The sequence below is a fragment of the Emydura macquarii genome, unplaced genomic scaffold (genome assembly GCF_026122565.2).
Source record: "Emydura macquarii macquarii isolate MOO-44397 ecotype Brisbane River unplaced genomic scaffold, CSIRO-AGI_Emac_v2 contig_2369, whole genome shotgun sequence".
Taxonomy (NCBI): domain Eukaryota; kingdom Metazoa; phylum Chordata; order Testudines; family Chelidae; genus Emydura; species Emydura macquarii.
The window spans coordinates 1763863-1784334 of record NW_027132506.1 but is presented as its reverse complement, the minus strand read 5'-3'; the positions used below and the strand labels follow the sequence as shown (position 1 = coordinate 1784334).

At 49.8% G+C, this 20472-nt stretch overlaps 2 protein-coding genes across 3 annotated transcripts; one reads left to right on the top strand and one right to left on the bottom strand.

The window, feature by feature from the left end:
• Positions 1 to 542: 542 nt before the first annotated feature.
• Positions 543 to 14303, bottom strand: NPRL2 (NPR2 like, GATOR1 complex subunit). The gene is made up of 12 exons (XM_067561193.1): positions 14172 to 14303; positions 12662 to 12747; positions 12232 to 12323; positions 11275 to 11443; positions 9075 to 9183; positions 8324 to 8460; positions 6366 to 6463; positions 6000 to 6036; positions 5195 to 5288; positions 4008 to 4125; positions 3297 to 3439; positions 543 to 1784 (listed from the first exon to the last, which is right to left on the bottom strand). The coding sequence occupies exons 1-12, from the start codon at positions 14269 to 14271 to the stop codon at positions 1717 to 1719; spliced, it is 1251 nt and encodes a 416-aa protein (XP_067417294.1). The 5' UTR covers positions 14272 to 14303; the 3' UTR covers positions 543 to 1716.
• A 242-nt stretch (positions 14304 to 14545) lies between these two features.
• CYB561D2 (cytochrome b561 family member D2) lies at positions 14546 to 20233 on the top strand. Of its 2 annotated transcripts, none has more exons than XM_067561192.1 (4): positions 14546 to 14589; positions 16201 to 16527; positions 17625 to 17662; positions 18726 to 20233. In XM_067561192.1, the coding sequence occupies exons 2-4, from the start codon at positions 16401 to 16403 to the stop codon at positions 19227 to 19229; spliced, it is 669 nt and encodes a 222-aa protein (XP_067417293.1). In that variant the 5' UTR covers positions 14546 to 14589; positions 16201 to 16400; the 3' UTR covers positions 19230 to 20233. The 2 variants fall into 2 exon arrangements, with proteins under 2 accessions (XP_067417293.1, XP_067417291.1); XM_067561190.1 differs by having other exon boundaries at positions 14553 to 14584.
• The last annotated feature ends 239 nt before the right edge of the window (positions 20234 to 20472 follow it).

The following is a 20472-nucleotide window of genomic DNA, read 5'->3' as shown; positions in this document are numbered from 1 at the left end:
TCCCCCACCACCGGCCACCAGTCCATCCCCCACCACCAGGCACCAGTGCATCCCCCATTCCCCGGCACCGCCCCCTCCCCCACCACTGCTCCCCCACCACCGGGCACCCTTCCCCCCCGCACTAGAAAGGGCCGTGCCCAGGCCTGGACAATACCAGGATGTGCAGGCCGCCCTTCGGGGAGAGACCCAGAGCGGGCACGGCCTCTTGCTACAAGCCCAAGTGGTGCTTGTAAAGTTCTGTCCTTCATTTGCAATTTATTTCTCCCCTTCCCTCCCCCTCAGCACACACTTGATGCTGGGTTGTTACATTCGGTGGTGGGTGGCCAGTGAGGGACTCAGCTGGTCCATTTCCTCTCTGGTGCCCTTAGCCCGGCCCAGCCCAGCGCGCCTGCATTCGAGGCCTCCATGCTGCAGGGAAAGGTTTAAAGAACCATGTAAGTGCTTTTGTGTGTGTAAATTATGGTCAAATATTTAATCAACATGTGAATGGTAAGGCTAGACCTACTGCCCAGCTCACCCTGCCCCATCCTGGGGAGGGTTGGGTCCTGGCCGGCACTCACCCCACAGTGGCAGCCCCCCTGCTATGGGGCTGACTGGGCTTGGCTCTCCCCTCCAGGCATTTCAACCTCCAGGGTTGCAGCACTGCTCAGGTTTGGTCCAGGCAGGGGGTTGGGCCAAGTGTGTATCAGTGAGGTGATGGTGACTTGGCCCATGGTGCTGCAGTGCCAGTCACTCAAATTTGCCCTACCCAGATTCTTGTCCTGGTGGCTGGGGCAAACCTGAGAGGTGCTGGGACCCCAGAAAGTGCAGGGAGGCAAGCCCAATTTTGGGTCTTGAGAAACCCTGCACTAGACAATGGATGGTTAACTATTTCCCCTTCTCCTCACCCATAACCAAAGCCAGACTAGTTCTAAGCGATGATCTTTTGGTCCCATTAGAACACCAGCTCACACACACAATTTTCCATCCTCCATGAAGCTGGAAATTCACCAAAACTTCAAAATGCAATTTGAACAGGTTTATTACGATTCGCTCATTCAACTCTCTGACTCCTAACCTGGCTCCTCCACTCCTGCAGCACCCTCTGCTGCTACATCCACAGAACAGCAGGAATATTGCCAGGACAGGTGTTTCATTCCCAGCTGCGATGGGGGATGCTGGAAAAGGTGGTTAGGGAAAGGCTGGAGTCAAAACAGATGGGGAAAAAGTCTCAGTGCCTCCGAGAGTGGAAAGGAAACTGATCCCCTTCCCTTTTAATATAAGGACTCAGGTGTTCCACATGGAGATTCGACACGCAGCAAGTGGATGCCTTCCTGCAATTCCCATAACAGTGATAACAGTGTTTCTACATGACCTAGACCAACAGCAGACGGCAGGCACAGACACCGTGGAACCAGTGATTTCAGCAGCACATGGCAAAAAGCAGCTGGCTAGCATCCACTGTTCACTTTGCACTGAGACATGGGAACCGTGCTTTACCATGGGGTGGGAACTCAAAGACATCTGGCTTGAGTTCAGTCTCTCTCTCCAAGTTGCATTAGCCTGAAATATGCCACATGCTCTCCACTAGAGAAACCAGGACACTTGAAAAAGCCACAGTCTGGGATCTCAGATCCGTCTCCGAGACATGGATAAGCTCAGGCATCTATTTCCAGTGGTCTTTTCTCTGTGGGGCAGGGTGCTGCTGGTACTTCCCGTTCCTCTCCCATGAGAGATTCACTTCCAGCAAACAATGATGTTGGGATCATTCTCCAGCCTCTCGTCCAGCTCTCGGTAGCTCATGCCTGGGAAGAAGCAGAGAACAGCGGTGTAAGAACCAGCACATCTATGGCACTAACCCGAGTCCACCCTGCCTACAAAAGTCCCTGTTATCGCTGATGGTGGGGAAAAGCAGCTTCAGAGAGGTGACGTGACCTGCCCACGGTCACCCGAGTCAAGACTCAAACGCCTGGATTGGGCTGGGTTGAGAGTCCCCAACTCTCATCTCGAACTATTGTGTTATTCTTTAGCTCAAACCAAGACAACAGTTAATCCACAGATTCTGGATTGTGCGTCTTCCAACTTGGTCACCTGAAAAGTGGGGTTAAAATGGAGATCTAGAACAGACAGACACTCCGGTTTGATTCTGGTTGTCTCTGTGGTTACCATTTTAGTGCTTATGGCCATGTCTGACAAAAGCAAGTGTCCATGTAGACTGGCACTGTGCAAGCTCTCCCCGTCCTGCTTTGCCAGCGTATCTTGATCCTCCCCTCCATGGACACCCCACCTACTGCAGTCATGCCTTCAAAACTCCTCACCCCTTACACCCAGCATTTGACTTTCCATTTCTGTTTTAGCTCTTCCCAAAGAGCATCCTCCCTGGCTGGTACAGCCAGTGATCTCACTGGCTCATGCATCACCCCCCCGGCGCTGTAACATCCTTATGCCAATCCTTCTCGTAGGCTGTTCCTGAGCAGACACTCAAGCACACAGAAGTGTCCAGCGGTTGAGAAGTGGAGGCTATTCAGTCAGTGGAGGATCTGATTGTGACTGCTAAGCTTGTGCCATGTGTGGGGCATACCCACTTTTGAATCCAAGTCTTCAGAGAAAAAAGGCTCATCCAACAACCTTCTGAGGCACCCAGCTCTCAAATCTCCTCCTCCAACCATCTCCCTCTCCAAAAAGCCCCTTTCCATTGAGCCTTTCAATGACCTCCATGAGATTCCTTCCGCATCTCACATGAGCATGTCTGAACTGTTTGTTCTGGGTCTGTTCTAGGTTTTACGCTTCTCTGAGCTGGGGGCGGCGTTGCCTTCAAACGGCACCGACCCTATTGGGAACCTTCCATTATTTGCTGTTTAAACAAGATTCAAGAAAGGGCCAAGAAAAAAAAAAATTAAACAAGTTCTGCTGAAAGCCAGATCCTCTTCTGGGGCCCCCAGCTCACACTGTCAGGGCCAGCACTGATGGAAAACAGCTCTCAGCTAAGTCTGTTACAAGGCTGCTCTATACAGCAGGGGGGCAACATCTGCTCTATACAGCAGGGGGGCAACATTTGATCAAGTAGGTTTGTCTGCTGACTTGCAACCCCTGTGTATTGCTGCAATTCCTCCAAATTGCAGCAAATGTAGGTCAAAATCCCTCCCATGGGAGTACAGAGCCTAATGCAATGGGGTCCTGGCCCATGAACGCGGCTCATAGGTGCTACTGCAATGCAAATAATAGAGTACAAAACATTACAGACATTAGGCCCCGCTCCTACTGCTGAGCCATCCCTGGTCTGTCTCTCTCTCTCACATACAGCTGCATTCCTGTACCTGTTTTACAGCAAATCTCATCGTAGCTGTGGCAGCCTGTGTAAAGCCGTGCTGGGTGACTTTTCTCATCCCGTACTATCTTCACAGGGTACTTCTGGAGCCGTCGGATAAGGCCCTTCATCAAACCAAACTGGATGAGCTTCCTGAGGGATAGAAGAACGCATTGCTCTCTGAAGGGCTGCCATCCTGGGAAACCTAGAGTTGGATGGGTCTGTTCACCTGCCACAATCTCAAATGCCGGTGGGGGCTCAGGTCCAAACCAGCCACTCTTCCTACTTGAGCCATGCCAGAACGCTGAGCATGTGACATGAAATCAGACATGGAGATGACACCCACGAGGAGAACTTCACATGATCCAGCAGTGAGGGCTGCTGGGCTGGCAGGAACTGAACTGTAATCTCAGTCTGACTCTGAAAGAGGAAGTCACTAGAGCAAGAAAGACTCAGGAGACCTGGGCTCTGCTGCTTCTGCCTCCACTGCAGCTTCACTATGTGACCCTGGGTAAGTCACTTTGCTGCTGTGCCTCAGTTTCCCCATCTGTAAAGTTGAGTTAAAGATACTGAGGGGGACACCCTGAACTAGCCTTGCTAATGGGCCACAGGTTTCCCACATCACTGAGCCATGAGCATTCATCTGCACTTTCACTGGCACCCAGTGATATCATGACCTCATTCTTAGAGATTCCTTCGTAAAGGGGAGGTAGCCTCAGACCTTTCATCCACTCTCTGGAGCTGCAGGGTGTAGCGGCAGATGAGGTCTCGCACCGTCGTGCCAGGGCTCAGCCCACAGTACAGCTGGAAGACGTCTCTTAGACTAGCTCGCTTGTGCCCTAGGGGGAAGAGAGACACCACTGAGAAACTGTCTTAATACTGAAGCATGAGGTTTAATATCCCTTTTCATTTTCTAAATCAGCATTAATTATAACAAGGTAGTCATGCCATCCATACCGTTTTTCAATCCCTTTTTTAATTTTGTTCCCAGCAACATCCCCTGGCAGTGAGTTCCACCATCTAATTGCACATGGTCGGTGTGAAAATTTATTTCCTTTTTTGAATGTGCCACCTTTTCATTTCATTTGCTGTCCCCTGGCTCTTGTGTTACGACACAGGGAGAACAGAAACTCCTGATCTCCCTTCTCTAGCCCATTTGTTATTTTATAAACATCTATCACGTCCCCTCTTAGTCATCTCCTTTCTCAGGTAACAATCCCAATTTTTTCAGTCTCCAGGCCCTGGATCATTCTCACTCTTCTCTGAACCCCTCTGGTTCTGCAATATCCTTTTGGAGCTGGGACAACCAGAACTGCACAGATGAGGCTGCACCAGTGATTTATACAACAACATTAGACTAGTCTCTATATTATTCTCCTTCCCATTTCTTATGCCTCTAAACCTCTAGTTTGCTTTTTTAACTGCAGCTACCCAACTGGGCAGAGGTCTCCATTGATCTGTCTACAATGACACCCAGGTCCCTTTCTTGAGTTGACAGTTAACGTAGAGCCCTATAAGGTGTTGAGGTAGTCTAAGTTTTCTCTTCCACTGTGCATTACTTTGCATTTACTGACACTCAGTTTCATTTGCCATTGTGGTGCCCACTCACCTCATTTGGTTAGGTCCTGACTAACCTAAATAACTTGGTGGCATCTGCAACTTTTGCTGCCTCACTGCTCACCCTACTTTCCCGATCACTAACATATTAACCAACACTGGACTTGGTACAGGACCTTGAGGCCCCCAATATCAGCCTTTGTCATGAGCAAACTCGAGGGAGAAAGAGCCAGTGCTGAATGGTGAATTTCCCAGTCCCTAATGGATCTCTGGAGGAATTAGAAGGCCGTGACAGCATATCCCAGGCTAACACAATCTTATCATATCTAGCTCAGTTCAGACTGGCTATACCTTGCTTGGTGACGTAAGAGAGACATTCTTCTTGGAGGCATTTATCATCCACCAGATCCTGGACTTTAGGTGTGGTACAGTATACATTTGAGTACTGGGAAGGAAAGATGGGGGCGGGGAGAGAGAGAGAGAGAGAGAGATGAAACTCCTATTAACCAGAGGCTGAAGAGTTTTAGATCTGGGCCTAGATTAAAGCCAAACACTAGAGACTTCGAGACAAACAGTTTGGTGGAGCCTGCAGCACATAACCACCACATATCAGCATGACTGGCATGGGACCCACAGCACTGTGCTATTCTGGAAGAAGGACCCTCTATAAAGCACAGGGAGCAACTGCATGTCAGAAGCACAAGATTCTTTCCCTCCCTACATCTGACACCTTTAGCCAAGGATTCTGCTTGACTGAATTCTACAGCCATTGCTGCTGTTCTGTTCACACCCAAGTGAGGGTTAGAGCAGATGTGTCCTGTATGCAGTACCAGAAACCAGGCACTATTAAAAGAATATGGGGAAAAACATAACAGGTCCCATGTATTCAGGTGGCCCAGCTCCCGTAATACTGCTAAGGACGACAGTAGAGCTGCAGGTCAGTACTAAAGCTCTGCAACCTTACTGCGGTTCTTAGTACCAGCTCTCATGCTGGTTTTGTCCTAGGTCTTTTCCCAAGCAGGGGCTGTCTGTCCACTAGCGAGGTGGTTCTGTGGTGTGACTAACATGGGGCCAGCAAACTCATTTCAAGAGATACCCCAGATCTCCAGAGATGAAAGGTCACACATATGAATCTTTCGCTCCTAGCCTTACCTACCTGAAGTATGGAGACCAATGTCACCACCCCATAGTATCTGCAAGACAGACAATGAAACATTAGAAATTTCTGATTATAGATTCAAACGCCAGCCTCTTCCCTAGTGAGATGCTCCCTCAGCAATGCACAGGTTTCTTTAGTACTATTCATTATCTGCAGGCCAGGTTTCTGTAACACTTCCTCTACAGAAAACAGCAGGACATTTCTTCTAAATTTGGAGACCCTTGTGTCAAGGGGATTGGGTCGCAGGGCTAAAGCAAGAATTGGTGATGAAAAGGAGGGTCTATGTATCTATGTGAGTACTCTGATCAGGAACCTGCCTTTCTCCTTCCCAGTCAGTGCCTTAGTTCTTCACTTAGCACTTACAACAGGTTCTGGATGGCAATTCGCACCAAATTGAGCTCCACGTCGGCTTCAGCAGAGATTTTCTGGATATGCCGAAATCCATCGATGTACGGCAGGATCTAGGGAGATGGCACATGAGAATTATCAGATCAAAGATTGGAAAATCTGCATGAGAGACTAGGATGCCCTTCAGGTACCCCATAGTGACACCATAAAGAGGAGTGTGGGAGTGAGGGAAATCTAGTGTGTCTTTAGATTATATTATCAATCTATGACCACAAACAATAGAATGCCTTAATCATTATTGCATGGTTATTGCACGGTGTCACTATGGGGTGGAGTATGGTTGTTTGGGTACCTTAACTGTGCATTAGGTACAGTTTGGATTTCTCTTCAGTTAACCGTAGCTCTACGTTTCCTGTGTTTGTAATGCTTTGTTTGGGGAGAGTTACAACATCCCTGCAATATTTTTTACCCTTAAGTTACCGATACATACTCTCAATGGTATCTCTGTCTTAATGTAGCTTTTCTTCATGTGACAGTCATATGATAGCAGCCTTTAACTACTTGAAAGAGGGTTCCAGGGAGGATGGAGCTAGGCTGTTCGCAATGGTCTCAAGTTGCAGTGGGGGAGGTCTAGGTTGGATATTAGGAAAAAGTTTTTCACTAGGAGGGTGGTGAAGCACTGGAATGGGTTACCTAGGGAGGTGGTAGAATCTCCATCTTAAGAGGTTTTTAAGCTGCGGCTTGACAAAGCCCTGGCTGGGATGATTTAGCTGAGGTTAGTCCTGCTTTGAGCAGGGGTTTGGACTAGATCAGTGTTTCTCAACCAGGGGTACGTGTACCCTTGGGGGTATGCAAAGGTCTTCCAGGGATACATCAACTCATCTAGATATTTGCCTAGTTTTACAATAGGCTACATAAAAAACACTGGTGAAATCAGTACAGACTAAAATTTTATAAACAATAACTGGTTTACACTGCTCTATATGTTATACACTGAAATGCAAGTACAATATTTATATTCCAATTGATTTGTTTTATAATTATATGGTAAAAATGAAAAAGCAAGAATTTTTCAGTAGTGTGCTGAGACACTTTTGTATTTTTATGTTCGATTTTGTAAGCAAATAGTTTTTAAGTGAGGTGAAACTTGGGGTACCCAAGACAAATCAGACTCCTGAAAGGGGTACAATAGTCTGGAAAGATTGAGAACCACTGAACTAGATGACCTCCTGAGGTCCCTTCCAACTCTAATATTCTATGATTCTATGCACCAGACATGCACTTAACATCCAAAACTCTTGTATCCCACTTCAAAGTCACACATGCTGTGAGGAGCCAGTAATATCATTGTAGAATTGAACAAACAAGGCACAGGCCACCTTGGGCCAGATTTTCAAGTAAACGTGGTCCATGCACAAAGGGTCAATTTGCAGTCAAAATCAGACCATCAGAAGAGACTTAACTTGGACACTAGATACTGTGCTCAATATAGTGCTACCTCGATATAAAACACATGCCCCTCTGTATTCCATCCCTATTTGGAAGTGCAGAGTTCCATGCTATTTAATAGTTTGTTATCCAGCTCTAATCACTGGATGGGCACTTCCCCACAAAGGACATCTTTGCTTGATTTGGATAGTATTAGCAACAACCACTGCCATTTATCATGTGTTCACTGGGAATGGTTCAGCAGAGGGATGTCACTGCAAAGTCTTTTCCACAAAAGAGATCAAGTTCCCCAGTCCTAGCACCCTGGGAAGCATTTGCCTTCCTCTGTCTCCCAAGCAGAGGATTTATGGGCCCTGTGCACCTGGGCAAAGGTCAAGGATTGCTGAATTATGGTTAACCCCTTGTTCACTAGGCACCAGGTAGCGCGACTGCCCTGTCACATCTCCAGTCAGCTAACTGAGTTGCTGGGCTGGGAGATGACCCCATTAGAATGTCCAAACTGTTTAGCCCGACCCAGTCTGTACCTGCTGAGTGGTGAGATCCCACTGGGTGTTGGAGAAGTCGTCCTTGTCCTGGGTGAAGACGGGCACATCGTACTCCTGCACAATGGGAGGGTCCGGCCGCTGCTCGATCACTTTCAGGTGAATGGTGTTCGATTCGTCTGGGAGAAGGAGACGAAAGCACTCGGTTCGGCTAGCCAACACCTGCTGCCTCTCTCAGCTTTCCCAACCCAAGTCAGCCTAGGCGTAACACTGCGAGCACCACCCCATGAAGACACTGGGAACTGCACCCTCTGCTGACACCAGGGCAGAATTTGACCCTCAGACACCAACCTCCCCTTCCATCCTCTGTGCAAGACTCCGTTGCAGCAGTCCGGGCAGTATAAAGCAGCTGCCCTTTTGGTCCAGCAGCAGCAAATCCCACTGTAATCACAGCCACTTCCCATTAGCACTGCAAACATGTGATAGCAGAGGCAAGAAGTGCACTCACCCCAGACCCGTACCGAGCACATCTAACTCCCTTCTCTCCCCTATTCCTCTCCCCCACGAATGTCTCTCTAGCAATACTTCCAATACTGCAAAATAAAGCTGCACAAGGGTGGGGTACAGGTAGATTTGCAAATCTGATTTACCCGCCCCCCAACAAGCTACAAATTCCACATCAAGAGGCTCATCTGCCTCAGACAGGACTCACTAATGCTACGGGGCTCATCGTGAGGCTGGGAAGGGCCAGAGAAGGGGGACTACATTACAGCCGGATGTCCAGGGACCATACCTATTGGCAAGGTACATTTCCCAGTGGCGTTGAGCTCCTCCAGCAGGATGGTCATTATTGGCACCAGTTTTTGTTTACTCTCCTCACTGGAGATGAAGCCACTTTCCAGCTAGGAGAGAACAGAACCAATATCATTGCCTCGTGTGTCCATTGGGCATGAAAATTAGCAGCAGCAGCAGCAAACAACCGGGCATCTCTCTCCAAAGCTGTCATGGAGCTGTTATGCAGGCGATACTGTAACAAAACCCTGCTGGTATTTTTTCCTTTGTCCTTTTCTTACTTGTAGTCTGATCCTGGAAAACATTCACTCACGCAATTAGCGACAAATCTACCCTCTAGACCATGGGGTGAAATCCTGGTGCCAGTGAAGTCAACAGCAAAACTCCCATTGACTTCAATGGATTTCACCTAAGGAATTATTTTTTAGGGCTGTAAGTAGGCACAGAGGCCTGAAAGGATTAAAAAAAAAATTGTCCTAATTGTTTTTAACTTTAGATACATTAAGAGGGTCAAGTCTGGTTTTCTGTGGTTTTATTGGCAGATCCGCTGGAAAGATCAGGGATGTTTATTATGGGCTATTAATATCTTAATGGAAAGGTTAAGCTTCTATTCAAAATGTTGCTCAAAAAGAAACAACATGGTCGGGTCCCTTGATCCTAAATAATACATATCCTCACCTATGCCACAAGCTTCCTACAGAGTCACTACAGTCACCTGCATAATTCTGAAAGTACATAACTTATACTGTTTGTTTGTTTTTAAAAGGAAATTTTAAATCAATGAATCCACACTTAATGGTAATAAACCATGCCCAAGTTATTAAATAACAATAATTAAAACTGGCTGACTTTAAAAAGCCTTATTTTTTAAAAAAGGGGCTGGAGTTTCTCCATTATGAGAAGTCAGATTCCCAGGAAATGGACCAGAGAAAATAGTGAGAAGGAGACACTACCCTGACATGTCAAAAATAAACAAAAAAAGCAAGTGTTGTGGTATTATGTGCTTTTTAATTAACCACTGGAAAAATTTACCAAAGCTCATGGTGGATTCTCCCTCACTGACAGTTTTTAAATCAAGATTGGATGTTTTTCTAACATATCTGCTCTAGGAATGATTCTGGACAAAGTCTCTGGCCTGTGCTATACAGGAGATCAGACTAGAGGATGAATGACAATAAAGCATGTGCGCGCGCACACAAAATGGGGACAGCATGGGGGTGACAAACACACTACCTGACTACAAAACACTGAACAGCGCAACCACAGCATTCTCTTAATGTGTTTTTTGTATGTAATTACGTGACAAAGTGGGAATCATCTGTAATATTTTTATGACCCCTATGTGTGCCTCAGTTTCGCCTATGTTTTGCATGGTTATCCAGTGGGTGGAAAAAGGACTGTTTGCTCTCAGGGCAGGCTGGAGGACATAGATATGAATATGACCTACCCCTCTGACCCTGCATGGGTCATTGGAAAAGGACTGGTTGAAGCCGGCCCCATATCAACAGAGAATCCAAGAAGACAAAGGAAAAGCAAACCCCAGGACTTTGACACCTAGCAACCAATGACACAGAGGGAGATGGATTTCCCCATCTCACAGCAGAGAATCCAGCTCGAGAAGAAAGGACTAGGGAAGGTGTGAGGTGGAGGTAATAAAGGGTGGCTGCTGGGACTCTGGGCTCTCACCAGGGAAGAGACCAAGGAGGTCAGATGGAGCAAGACACAGAGGTTGAACATGGGTTCGCTGCAGCTTGGCTGGGCTCTGGCTAACCTGAATGGACTTGAGCTAGGTTTTAAACTTCCTTTCTCTCTGCCAACCCAAGAACTATCTATGCTGTGTTTCTGCTGACTAATAAACCTGACTGTTCCGACAATGCTGTTTGAGTGTCTCTGCAAATACTTGGCGAGATGCAGTAATCCCTGATGAGCATACAAGTCTACCGGGGTTTATCTCAGTTGGACTCGCAGAACAGAGTTCACATTGTGAAGCAGGAGTACTGGAGCCCTAGAGGTTTGGTCTAAGCAGAAGATCAGGCCGCGTGGCCTACCCTCTGTAGGAAAGGTGAGATCCATTGGGGGTCTGACACACTGTAGGGGTTCCTCCTACAGACTCTTCCGAAGCTGGGGGGCTTGCCACCGATTCTGTAGATCCGTGATAAATAGCATTAGGTATTGAAGGGTGTATCAGCGCCATGTCTGACCTCTAAGGTGGTGAGATAGCCAGCCAGCTTCTTCACGATGGGCTCCAATGCACAAGTCTTGGTTCTAGCGTCACAAACAAAGCCCAGATTGAAGAGCAGAGCGTTCCGGCTGTATTTCTTGTGCTCGATACAAACTGGGCAGCCAATCAGCTTCTTCTCCATGGCGGTCCTATCAAAGAGAAATAGGCACAAGGCGTCACCTGTGATAGCACTGGATGCAACTCCATAGTGAAGGATTTTGCTTTTAATTGTTTTGCCTATGGATCGTCCCCAAACTTACAGCACTTACTCCGAGTGCAGAATGAATTTTCTGAGAATTTACAAGTAAACGCGTTCATCAGTTTGAGTTCAAATTAATGAAAAACTGAGTCATTTAAGAAATATAGCATGTGTGCCAGGCTTTGAAACACAGACTCTCTGAAACTTCCAGGTAGTTAAAATTCATTGAAATCTTGTGCACAGCTGTAATTAAGTTATTAAGAAGCATGTTAGCTACAAATAGGACCAGGGCATCAGCCCAAGTGACTTAATAAAATGTTGGGCCTCACCTTTTAGCTAGGACTGGTGAAGGGTGACAGACTTGGACAGGAAAGAGTCCTATTTATACACAGAGGAGCATTAGCAAAGAAAGCTTCTCCTAACCCACGTGCCTCCCCCCTTGACCTGGAAGTGTCATCACTAGAGATGAAAGCACAGAATAAGATCTCCATGCGATCCTTGGCCTCCCTCCGAGACTGAAGCAAGGAGGTCCCAATGAGCACCAACTGTGGAAACTTGTCTGCTGGGAACTGGACCAAGATCCCACAAGTCACATCACACAGGCCACCAGTCAGCTATCGGATGGATACAGCTGTCCATTGCCACTGGGCTGGGCAGGGTGTGAAGCCTTGTTCAGTTCTGTCTGGGGAGCTGGATCTCTGCTTCAAGAGCACAGGTGCAGTTCTGGATGGTACTTACACAGTGATGAGCTTGTTCTGCAGCTCAGGCTTGGTGATGATGTACACCTGGACTGTGTCAAACAGCTCTCGGGAGATGAAATCCTCTGGGACCTGCACGGCCAAGGAAACAATAGTATATCACTGAAGAGCCAACAGGCACAACCATACAGTCTCATGAGAAACCTCAGCAACAGGCTATAGGCAGGACAAGGAGAGTGACCTTGAGCACCTATGAAAAGTCACTTTTGTAGAGAGACATAAAATGTCACAGTATAAAAAATGGTTCTTGGTTCAGCTGAAGAGACACACACAAGTCCCAGCTGCAGACCCTTGACTGATGGAGCCAGCAATGGCTGGGTGCTGGAGACAGCATGGACTGGATTCTCTCATTTCATTGCCTGTTTGAATACTCAATAGACCCCTGTCCCAAATACTCTGGCATCACTGACCTGGTAGGTTATTTTAGGCCCCAACGTTGGGTGGAATTCACTGAAGAAGATGCACTCAATTCTGCTGCTGCTATCCATGGTTACTGCTGCAAGAAATGAGACACAGAATTGATGCTTATAAAAAGAGCAATCAAGTGGATTCTCTTTGGAGTTCTCTTTCCTTGGTCTTTTCCTCCCTCTCCCACTGAGAATGCTAGTTCAATAAAAAAATACAAACCCTACATAATGCAAATTTTCAGGGCACAAGAGTCCTGTGTTCCAAAGTTAAGTTACAGCAGCTGTAAATTTGGCCTACATGACATATAAAAAACTCTGAAATTAACACTGTGTGTGATAATACACATGCATTGGAGTGACAGGTAGTGCATATCTTAGCCTTTGACACAGCACTAGTATGGGTTTATGCACTGAATTCCAGTGCAATCACCACACCAGGAGCAAGGCCCGGCCTCATTAACAAAGTCACTTCCCATCAAAACAGGTCTTTGCCTCTACTTTCCAAACCAGCAGTTACTTATCTGAAGCAACACTTTAACACACCTACTGCCCAATGAAGCTGACTGTGCATGCAAAATATAACTCACTTTCCTGGCTTCTACATGATTAAAACATTAACTTGAAAGGTGACCTGCAAAGATACCCAAATATGGAAAAGAATTATAACAACATAAAAGGTAAGCATGAAAGTTCAGCAACTGCAAGAGAAAGGAATTTTAGTCAGAGTATTTAAAACTTTTTTCCCCAGAAGCAGGGGGATGGAATGAATTGTAGGCATGAATATAAAAAAAATCAAGTTTGCTTCTGTTAAGTATTGAAGTTTAATATGAGCTTTTTGCAAAGATTCATGCTGCAAAGTTCGAACTCACAAATCTTCCTGGAACATGAACACAAGAATCAAATTGAAGTTCATGTTCAAAGGCAAATTAATATTCACAGAATATTTCCCTCCTAGGCAGCCACACTTCCTTTACTCAGTCTTACAGCTGCTAATACCTAAAGCATCTATAGAACTGATCATTGGAGCGTGTCACTGCATTAGTACAGCTATCCTCACCCCACTGCAGGGACACGGGAAGCCTACTCAAAAGCATACAGCAAGCTGTGACAGAGCAAGGAAGGGGACTCTAGAAGCCTGACCCTGTGAACTAGCCATTGAACTCCCTTCCCCATGCTGGGGCTAGAACCCAGGAGTTCCGGTTTCTAATGCTCTCCCTCCCCCGCAGTCCACTAGACCCAGAGGTGGGAGAGAACCCAGGAGTCCTGGCACCCAGACCAATAGACCCCTTCGCTCCCAGAGCTGGGAGAGAACCCCGGAGTCCTGGCACCCAGCCTCCTTCCCGCCCAGGCTGGGGGCCGTCCTAGGCATGGCAGAAGGGAGCTGTCCCTGTGGCCTCTGCTAGAAGGGGGCGACAGGCAAACAGCTGCCCCCCATGCGACCCTACAACAACACCGGTGGAGGGCCCCGCCCCGTGCAACTCAGCCCCAGACACAAACTCAATCAGGCACCTACCCCGCTCCGCACATGCGCACACAGACACCGCCCGAGCCATCCCAGGCGTAGGCGTAGGCGCGCTCTCACCACCCGAGCTCCCGTCCCTCCGCTCTCCCATAGGCGCATGCGCACCCAAGCTGGGGGCGTTTCCCCTGCCGATCTACGCATGCGTATTGAAAGCTCGCCCGGATAGGACTAGAACACCCCCTCTTTTGTCACGTGTTCCTGGAGGATGACAGGTGAGCCGCCGTGAGGCGGGAGGGGTGGGCCTTATCAGTGATAGACAGCAAACCTCAGCCACTGACAGGCTACAGGGGCGGGTCAATATTCTGAGGGACAGCAGAATGCACCCAATCAGGAGGCGGAGGCTGTTTTTCCTGCTTCTCTGTTGCTGATGCTGTTTGGTCTGGAGATGCTGGTGCCAGGCTCAGGTGAGGTGAGGTGAGGTGTGGTGTGGTGTGGCGAGGCCCGGCCCGGCCCGGCCCGGCCCGTGCGTGGGGGAGCCGGGCTCCGGGGTCCGGCCCGTGCGGGACATGCAAACCGCCTGTGGCTGGAGCCGGCCCGGTCCCGGTCTCTCCCGCTGCCGCCGGCACAGAGCGGGACGGGGCGGTCCCTGAGCCAGGCCCGCTCTGGGACAGGCGGCTCCAGGCAAGGCGGGGCTGCGCTCGCCCTCCACGGCCGTGTCCCTGGGCCCGCGTGGGAGGGGCTCGCAGGGGAGGCTGCGCCTGTGTCCCCCGAGCCCGGCGCGCTGCTGCAGACTGGGGGCGGGGGGACCCGCCATGGCACATCCTGGCGCGCCGCAGGGCTGTGCGGCGAGTTCCCCTGTGGGTGCGCCCCGCGGAACGAGTGACGGCCCTGCCCGTCCCGGCTGCGCTACCCCGGCTCTGGCCAGGCGTCCCCTGGCTGCAGGCGCTGCCCCACGTCTGCTCCGGAGTCGCCGGTCAGACCTGGTCTCGTTAGTCCGTCCCTGCAGCCAGCGGGACTCCAGGAGCAGGGGCCTCGGGCGGTGTCGGCGGAGAGCGGCTGCAGAGCCCGTTCACCGGGCGGGGGTGAGAGGCAGGAAGGAAGGACCCGCTGGGTTGGATTCCCGATGGAAGGGGCAGCACTAGCGGTTAGAAAAGTCATCGTCTGGCTGTAATCGGGCTCCCTCCAGCTGGTGTCTGGGGTGAGAATTAAAGGTGGGACATGCGATGATCATTTTTCAGTCTAAATGCACTGTGAAGCCAAACTTCCTTTCTGAGCTGCTGTGTCGAGGGAGCAGCAAGCGCTCCTAGCACGGGTGCAGCTGGCCTACGTATTAACTCCCCTTCGGAATGACTTATTCTTTGCATGCTCTAAATACACAGTGACACTGTTGTGCAACATGTGGGGCGCAGGTCTGTGTTCAAGACAGAAATACAATAGAACTGTAGTTGCTGGTGGTGATATAATACATTGGCTTGTGTGTCTGTCTCCATTACCCTTCCTCCAGTGTTTGAAATGGATCTGATCTGCTCCAGCTAGACGTATCCATTTCCTCTACTTGTAGAGCTCCTCTTAACCCCTCTGAATTTTTGGAACAAAGGGCCATGTGTTCAGTGTGTTGACGCTCTGTGTTTGATCAGTTGATTCCCAAGGAATTGTTAATACACCCCCCTAAATTAAGCCATACTCTCTTGTCTATCAACAGTCCAGTGACAAAGTTCCGACGCTTCTAAAGTCAGTCCTGTGAGCTCCTTCTAGGCGGAGCTGTTCAGCACATCCCGCCCTGAATGGCATCGTATTTTCTTGTTGAGGCATATTTCTTTTAGCGGCACACTTGACGTTTTTCCATTCACACAGAAAGACCTGCCCCACCCCAGTCCAGAGGGCAGAACACATCCCATTGCCTATGCGTGAGTGAATAAACAGTGAATAACTGCAGTTTATAAACTGTCTTGGCAAACTTCAGAAGTCTTGTCCATCACTGATGGGGTCCTGCCTGAGCCCCTGGTGGTCTAATGCTAACTTCCACCTCCTGTTGTCCTTTGGGACTTAACTTTATTTTGCTCCTTTTCCTGCTTTCTAGATAATTCCTGGCTGCCCAAGAAGGACAGCGGTGAATTTCTTGCTTTAAGCCAGAAACGGCCTATGGTGCTTCCTTGCTGGATCTCTCCCTTGCCTGGATGTCTTGGGGAAACTGATGCCTGCTAGACAGCTTGTGTAGCTGGCTGAGGTTGAATGGTCTAACCGCTGCTGTTGTGGGGCAGAAGACAGGTTCATCTGGCAATGGCTCTGACCATCGAGACAGAGTCACGGATCTACCGCTCCCTGCGAGTTCTCTCTGGCGTCACTGCGCACCTTGTCTCGCTTGGATTCACCGTCTTTGTGGCTGTACTGGCCAGGCCTGGGTCAAGTAAGTAGAAGCCAGTGGTGGGCAGAGCTACTGGATAGCATCCGTGATTAAAAGACTAAACAACGGTGGGGGATCCATTTTAGTGCTTCTGAAAGGGAGGGGCTGGCGAGAGGCAGAGGATAGATGCAGGCGTTGTGGAGCTCTGCCAATCCTGAGTTTTCCCATCTCTGCCAATGTACATCAATCCTGACCTGCAGTGTCCCCTGTAACTCTCCTCCTATTCTAGTCCTGGAGCTCCTGCTCACTCATGGTCTGCGGCATTCCCAGCTCCCCATCTCTAGGCCTTTTGCAATCACAGACCCCTCCTCCGCCTGCTGGTGGTTTTATAACGCGGAGGATGAGCTCCGCAGACGTGCTTTCAATGTTGACTGAAGAGCTACGTTCCACACAAGTGCATCACCCGCTGGCTTCCCTCAGCCAGAACGGTTTTGCTGACAACCAACATAGAGTTCTGTAGCTTTTGAAAGGGACGCTGTCAACTTGAAATAAAAAGAGTTTAAAGTCATCCCACGTTCACATCTGCCCCTGAATCCCCCACTGCCTGTTTTTGCAGGTTTGGTCACATTTTTCCATGTGGTTCTCAGGGTGGAAGAAACACCCAAACAGGGGAAATTGGACTAGTTAGTGAAAGCGATGAGACACAACGTATGGTCAAAGGCAGCACACAAACTGAAAAGTGTTTTTTTTTCCCAATCATTTTCAATTATTATCTGTCTAGCTAATGCACTTCTTTGGCCCCATTGCTGTTGTATCTGAGTGCCTCACAATCCTTAATGTATTTGTTCTCCCAACACCTCATCAGACAGCGGGGAAACTGAGGCACAGAGTGGGAGTGACTTGACCTGGGTCATGCAGGAAGTCTGTGGCAGAGCAGGGGTTTGAAGCCAGGTTTCCCAAGTGGCAGATGAATGACCTGACCCCTGGCTCATCCAATCTTAGGTGGCTACGTGTGATAATGGTGGGTTAAAACACTGAGTGATTTTTGAGGTGACCACTCTGTCCCTTTAGTGGGATACCTTTCTCAGCTATACATTTGGTTTTGGCACACTGGATGGCTAGTCTGGAAAGTCTCATTTCTCTCTCTCATTTCATTCCAGGTTTATTCTCCTGGCATCCTTTCTTAATGTCGCTTGCGGTAAGTCGGACACAAGCTCCTTGTAATCTGCCTCCTTCCCTGTAATCGGGGACCCTGCCCTCTTGGTGCTGGGGGCTACTCACAGTATGCTCAGTTCAGCATTGCCTGGCATCTCGTCATGCCGTTGCAGTGCATAGTGGGTGTAAAATGCCGCCGAGTCAGAGTGGCAGAGTTGTCTCCCTGCTTGAATAGTAAGACAAGGTGGTGCCTGAAATCAGGAAACTGGCAGAACTAACCTGCCTGTCCCAGTCATCTCTTTCTTATGGGATCCTTCCTTGAGCACGCTTTGCATCGCCCACCTGCTGCCCGGGCGGGTTGGGAAGGCTGGTGGTAATGCTGTATGCGTGTGAGATATAGGGATGGTGGGGAGCAGTGGGTTACATCTCACGTTACTGGGAGATTTAGTCCAGAGGCCTGAGCCGCAACATTGAGAAACATAACAGCTTATTGAGCCGAGATGCACTGAATCTGTGTGTCTTAGGCACCTTCGTGTCTGCACGCCTTACAGTCTTTAACGAATTTACCCATCCAGCTCCCCTGGGCGATGGGGAGGCGGGGGTATTCCTCATTTGAGCTGGGGAACTGAGTCCCAGAGAGACTAAGGACCATGATTTTAAAGGTATTTAGGCACCTAACTCCCATCTAAATCAGTAGGAGTTAGATGCCTATAAAAATATGGCCCTAAATGACTTGCCCAAGGTCATGCAAGAAGTCCCTAGTGGAGCAGGGAACTGAACTAGTCTCCAAGCCCCAGACTAGCCCTCTAACCACTGGACCGTCCTTCCCTGGGTGCCCACACAGTGCTGGCTACACTCCCAAAGCCCCATCTCTTCATGCCACAGGCTCAGTGTAAAACCCGTGCTGGGCTCTCAGGAGGGAGGCAGCCATTCCTTTGGTTGTTTCAAAGACCTGGTCGGCTAGCTGCAGGGCATGTGGGGGGAGGTCTCTAGGGGGATCCCCCGCCTTCTGTGGGGATGGGGAGGGAAAGCAACAGCTGCCAGCACTGTCCTGCCCGCTGCAGCGTAGCATCCACGATGAACCTTCTCCCTTCATCTCCCCTCAGTTCTCCTTCTTGATGACGGAAGCCCTGCTGGTCTTCTCCCCGGAGAGCTCGCTGCTCCGCTCCTTCTCCCGCAAAGTCAAGGTCCGCTTCCACTGGGCCCTGCAGCTGCTGGCCCTCCTCTGCGCCCTGCTGGGCCTGACCATCATCAGCTACAACAAGTACCTGAATGACAAGGCCCACTTTGTCACCTGGCACGGCCTGACAGGCTTGCTGACTGTGCTGTATGCCAGCGTGCAGTGCACGGGCGGCTTGGCCCTGCTCTACCCCAAACTGATGAAGAACTGGACACTGGCCAAGCTGAAGGTCTACCATGCCACAGCGGGGCTGGTGGGTTACCTTTTGGGCTGCGCCAGTTTGATGCTGGCCATGTGCTCCTTGTGGTTTACCACCTCGGTGACTGGCCTTTCCTGGTACCTGGCTGTGCTGTGCCCTCTTCTCACCAGCCTGGTTATCATGAACCAGGTGAGCAATGCCTATCTCTACCGCAAAAGGATCCAGCCCTAAGGTGCCGTGTTGAAACCAACCCTCCCCAGGTGGGACCCTTGAAGGTGCCACGCGCAATCCCTGGGTCGTTGGACCCCAGAAGTCACCGGTGCAGATTACCTGCTTGTTACTGGGCAGGGTCTCCCCCAGGCTAGATTTCTAAGTGACTCTGTGTTTTTAATACTGGAAATGTCTGTAGCATTGTGCCCGCTCTTCCCAGGATGCCTAGCTGCGCTGGGCATGGGGGTATCCTTGCCATCAGCCAAGGTGCAGGTGATGGACAGCAGCAATTTAGGGCAAGCCGCTTCGGTGCTGAGCGGTTTTCCAGCCACACGCAGGCCTGGTGACATGTAGTAACTGGAACGCAGTACAAACCGCGCCACCAGCGGATCTGCACGACCAGAGGCGAAGGGGTTAAAGCTGGAATTCAAGGCTACTTCCCCTGTGGGGGTCAAGGCTCGTGCAGGTCTCGTTCTCATGTATAAAGCACCAGGGCAGTATTGCAGGAGGTGTCAGGCTGGGGGAGAACTTCCTATATCCCTGTGTGATTAGGCATGGCTGGAATTTGCCCTCCCCAGTCACTTTTAGGAGTAAAAAATCAGTATTTCCAACCAGTGTGCAAACCTGCAGGGAGGGCTACCCTGGCACCACAGCCCTAATCCAGAGGGAGGCGCTGTGGTGCAGAGGAGGGGGAGAGCACCAGCTGCCCTGGGGTAATGCTGACCCTTGTGCCATGGGGTGGGGTTGGAGAAGGTGAAGGGACACAAGACTTTGGCCCAGAAGGTAGGAGGGAAGGAAGAGTGCTGCCTGCGCCTAGGGGCAGAGGAGCCCTTCGGGCCCCCCTTGGAGATTTTCCAAATGAAAGCTGTTTGTTTCACCCCACCTGGGTGAAGGGTGGGAGTCTGAGGGATCAAAGGCTGAAGTGTAACTAAGGAGCAGCAGCAGCACGGAGGGGCCTGGGCTATCAAGGAGCGAGAGCAGAGTAGCTGGAGGCTGGCTAAGGAGAGCATCTTGCCTGAGCTAGGGCTGTGCTCTGCGTTGGTGAAGCTCACCCTGCACAGCCTTGTGTTGGTTTGGTAAGGGGTGGATGACCAGGCCTCCCTGGGCACTTTACTGGGGCTGCTCTTTAAAGCCAGTCTCAGACTGGTGCTGTCCACAGGCCTTAGCCTGCATATGCACCATAGAGCAGGACTCCAGCCTGCAGCAGCTAGGACCAGCTGCCCAGCGGGGTCTCCCCAACACACCATGTGGGACACTCATGTCT

Excerpts from the sequence above, each read along its gene's own strand:
- CYB561D2 (XM_067561192.1), top strand. The coding sequence starts at position 16,401 with ATGGCTCTGACCATCGAGACAGAGTCACGGATCTACCGCTCCCTGCGA. Across the intron at positions 16,528-17,624 it reads ACTGGCCAGGCCTGGGTCAA|GTTTATTCTCCTGGCATCCT; the intron begins GTAAGTAGAAGC and ends ATTTCATTCCAG. Across the intron at positions 17,663-18,725 it reads CTTTCTTAATGTCGCTTGCG|TTCTCCTTCTTGATGACGGA; the intron begins GTAAGTCGGACA and ends ATCTCCCCTCAG.
- NPRL2 (XM_067561193.1), bottom strand. The coding sequence starts at position 14,271 with ATGGGAGAGCGGAGGGACGGGAGCTCGGGTGGTGAGAGCGCGCCTACG. Across the intron at positions 12,324-12,661 it reads GGCCTAAAATAACCTACCAG|GTCCCAGAGGATTTCATCTC; the intron begins GTCAGTGATGCC and ends TTGGCCGTGCAG. Across the intron at positions 4,126-5,194 it reads CTCTTACGTCACCAAGCAAG|GGCACAAGCGAGCTAGTCTA; the intron begins GTATAGCCAGTC and ends TCTTCCCCCTAG.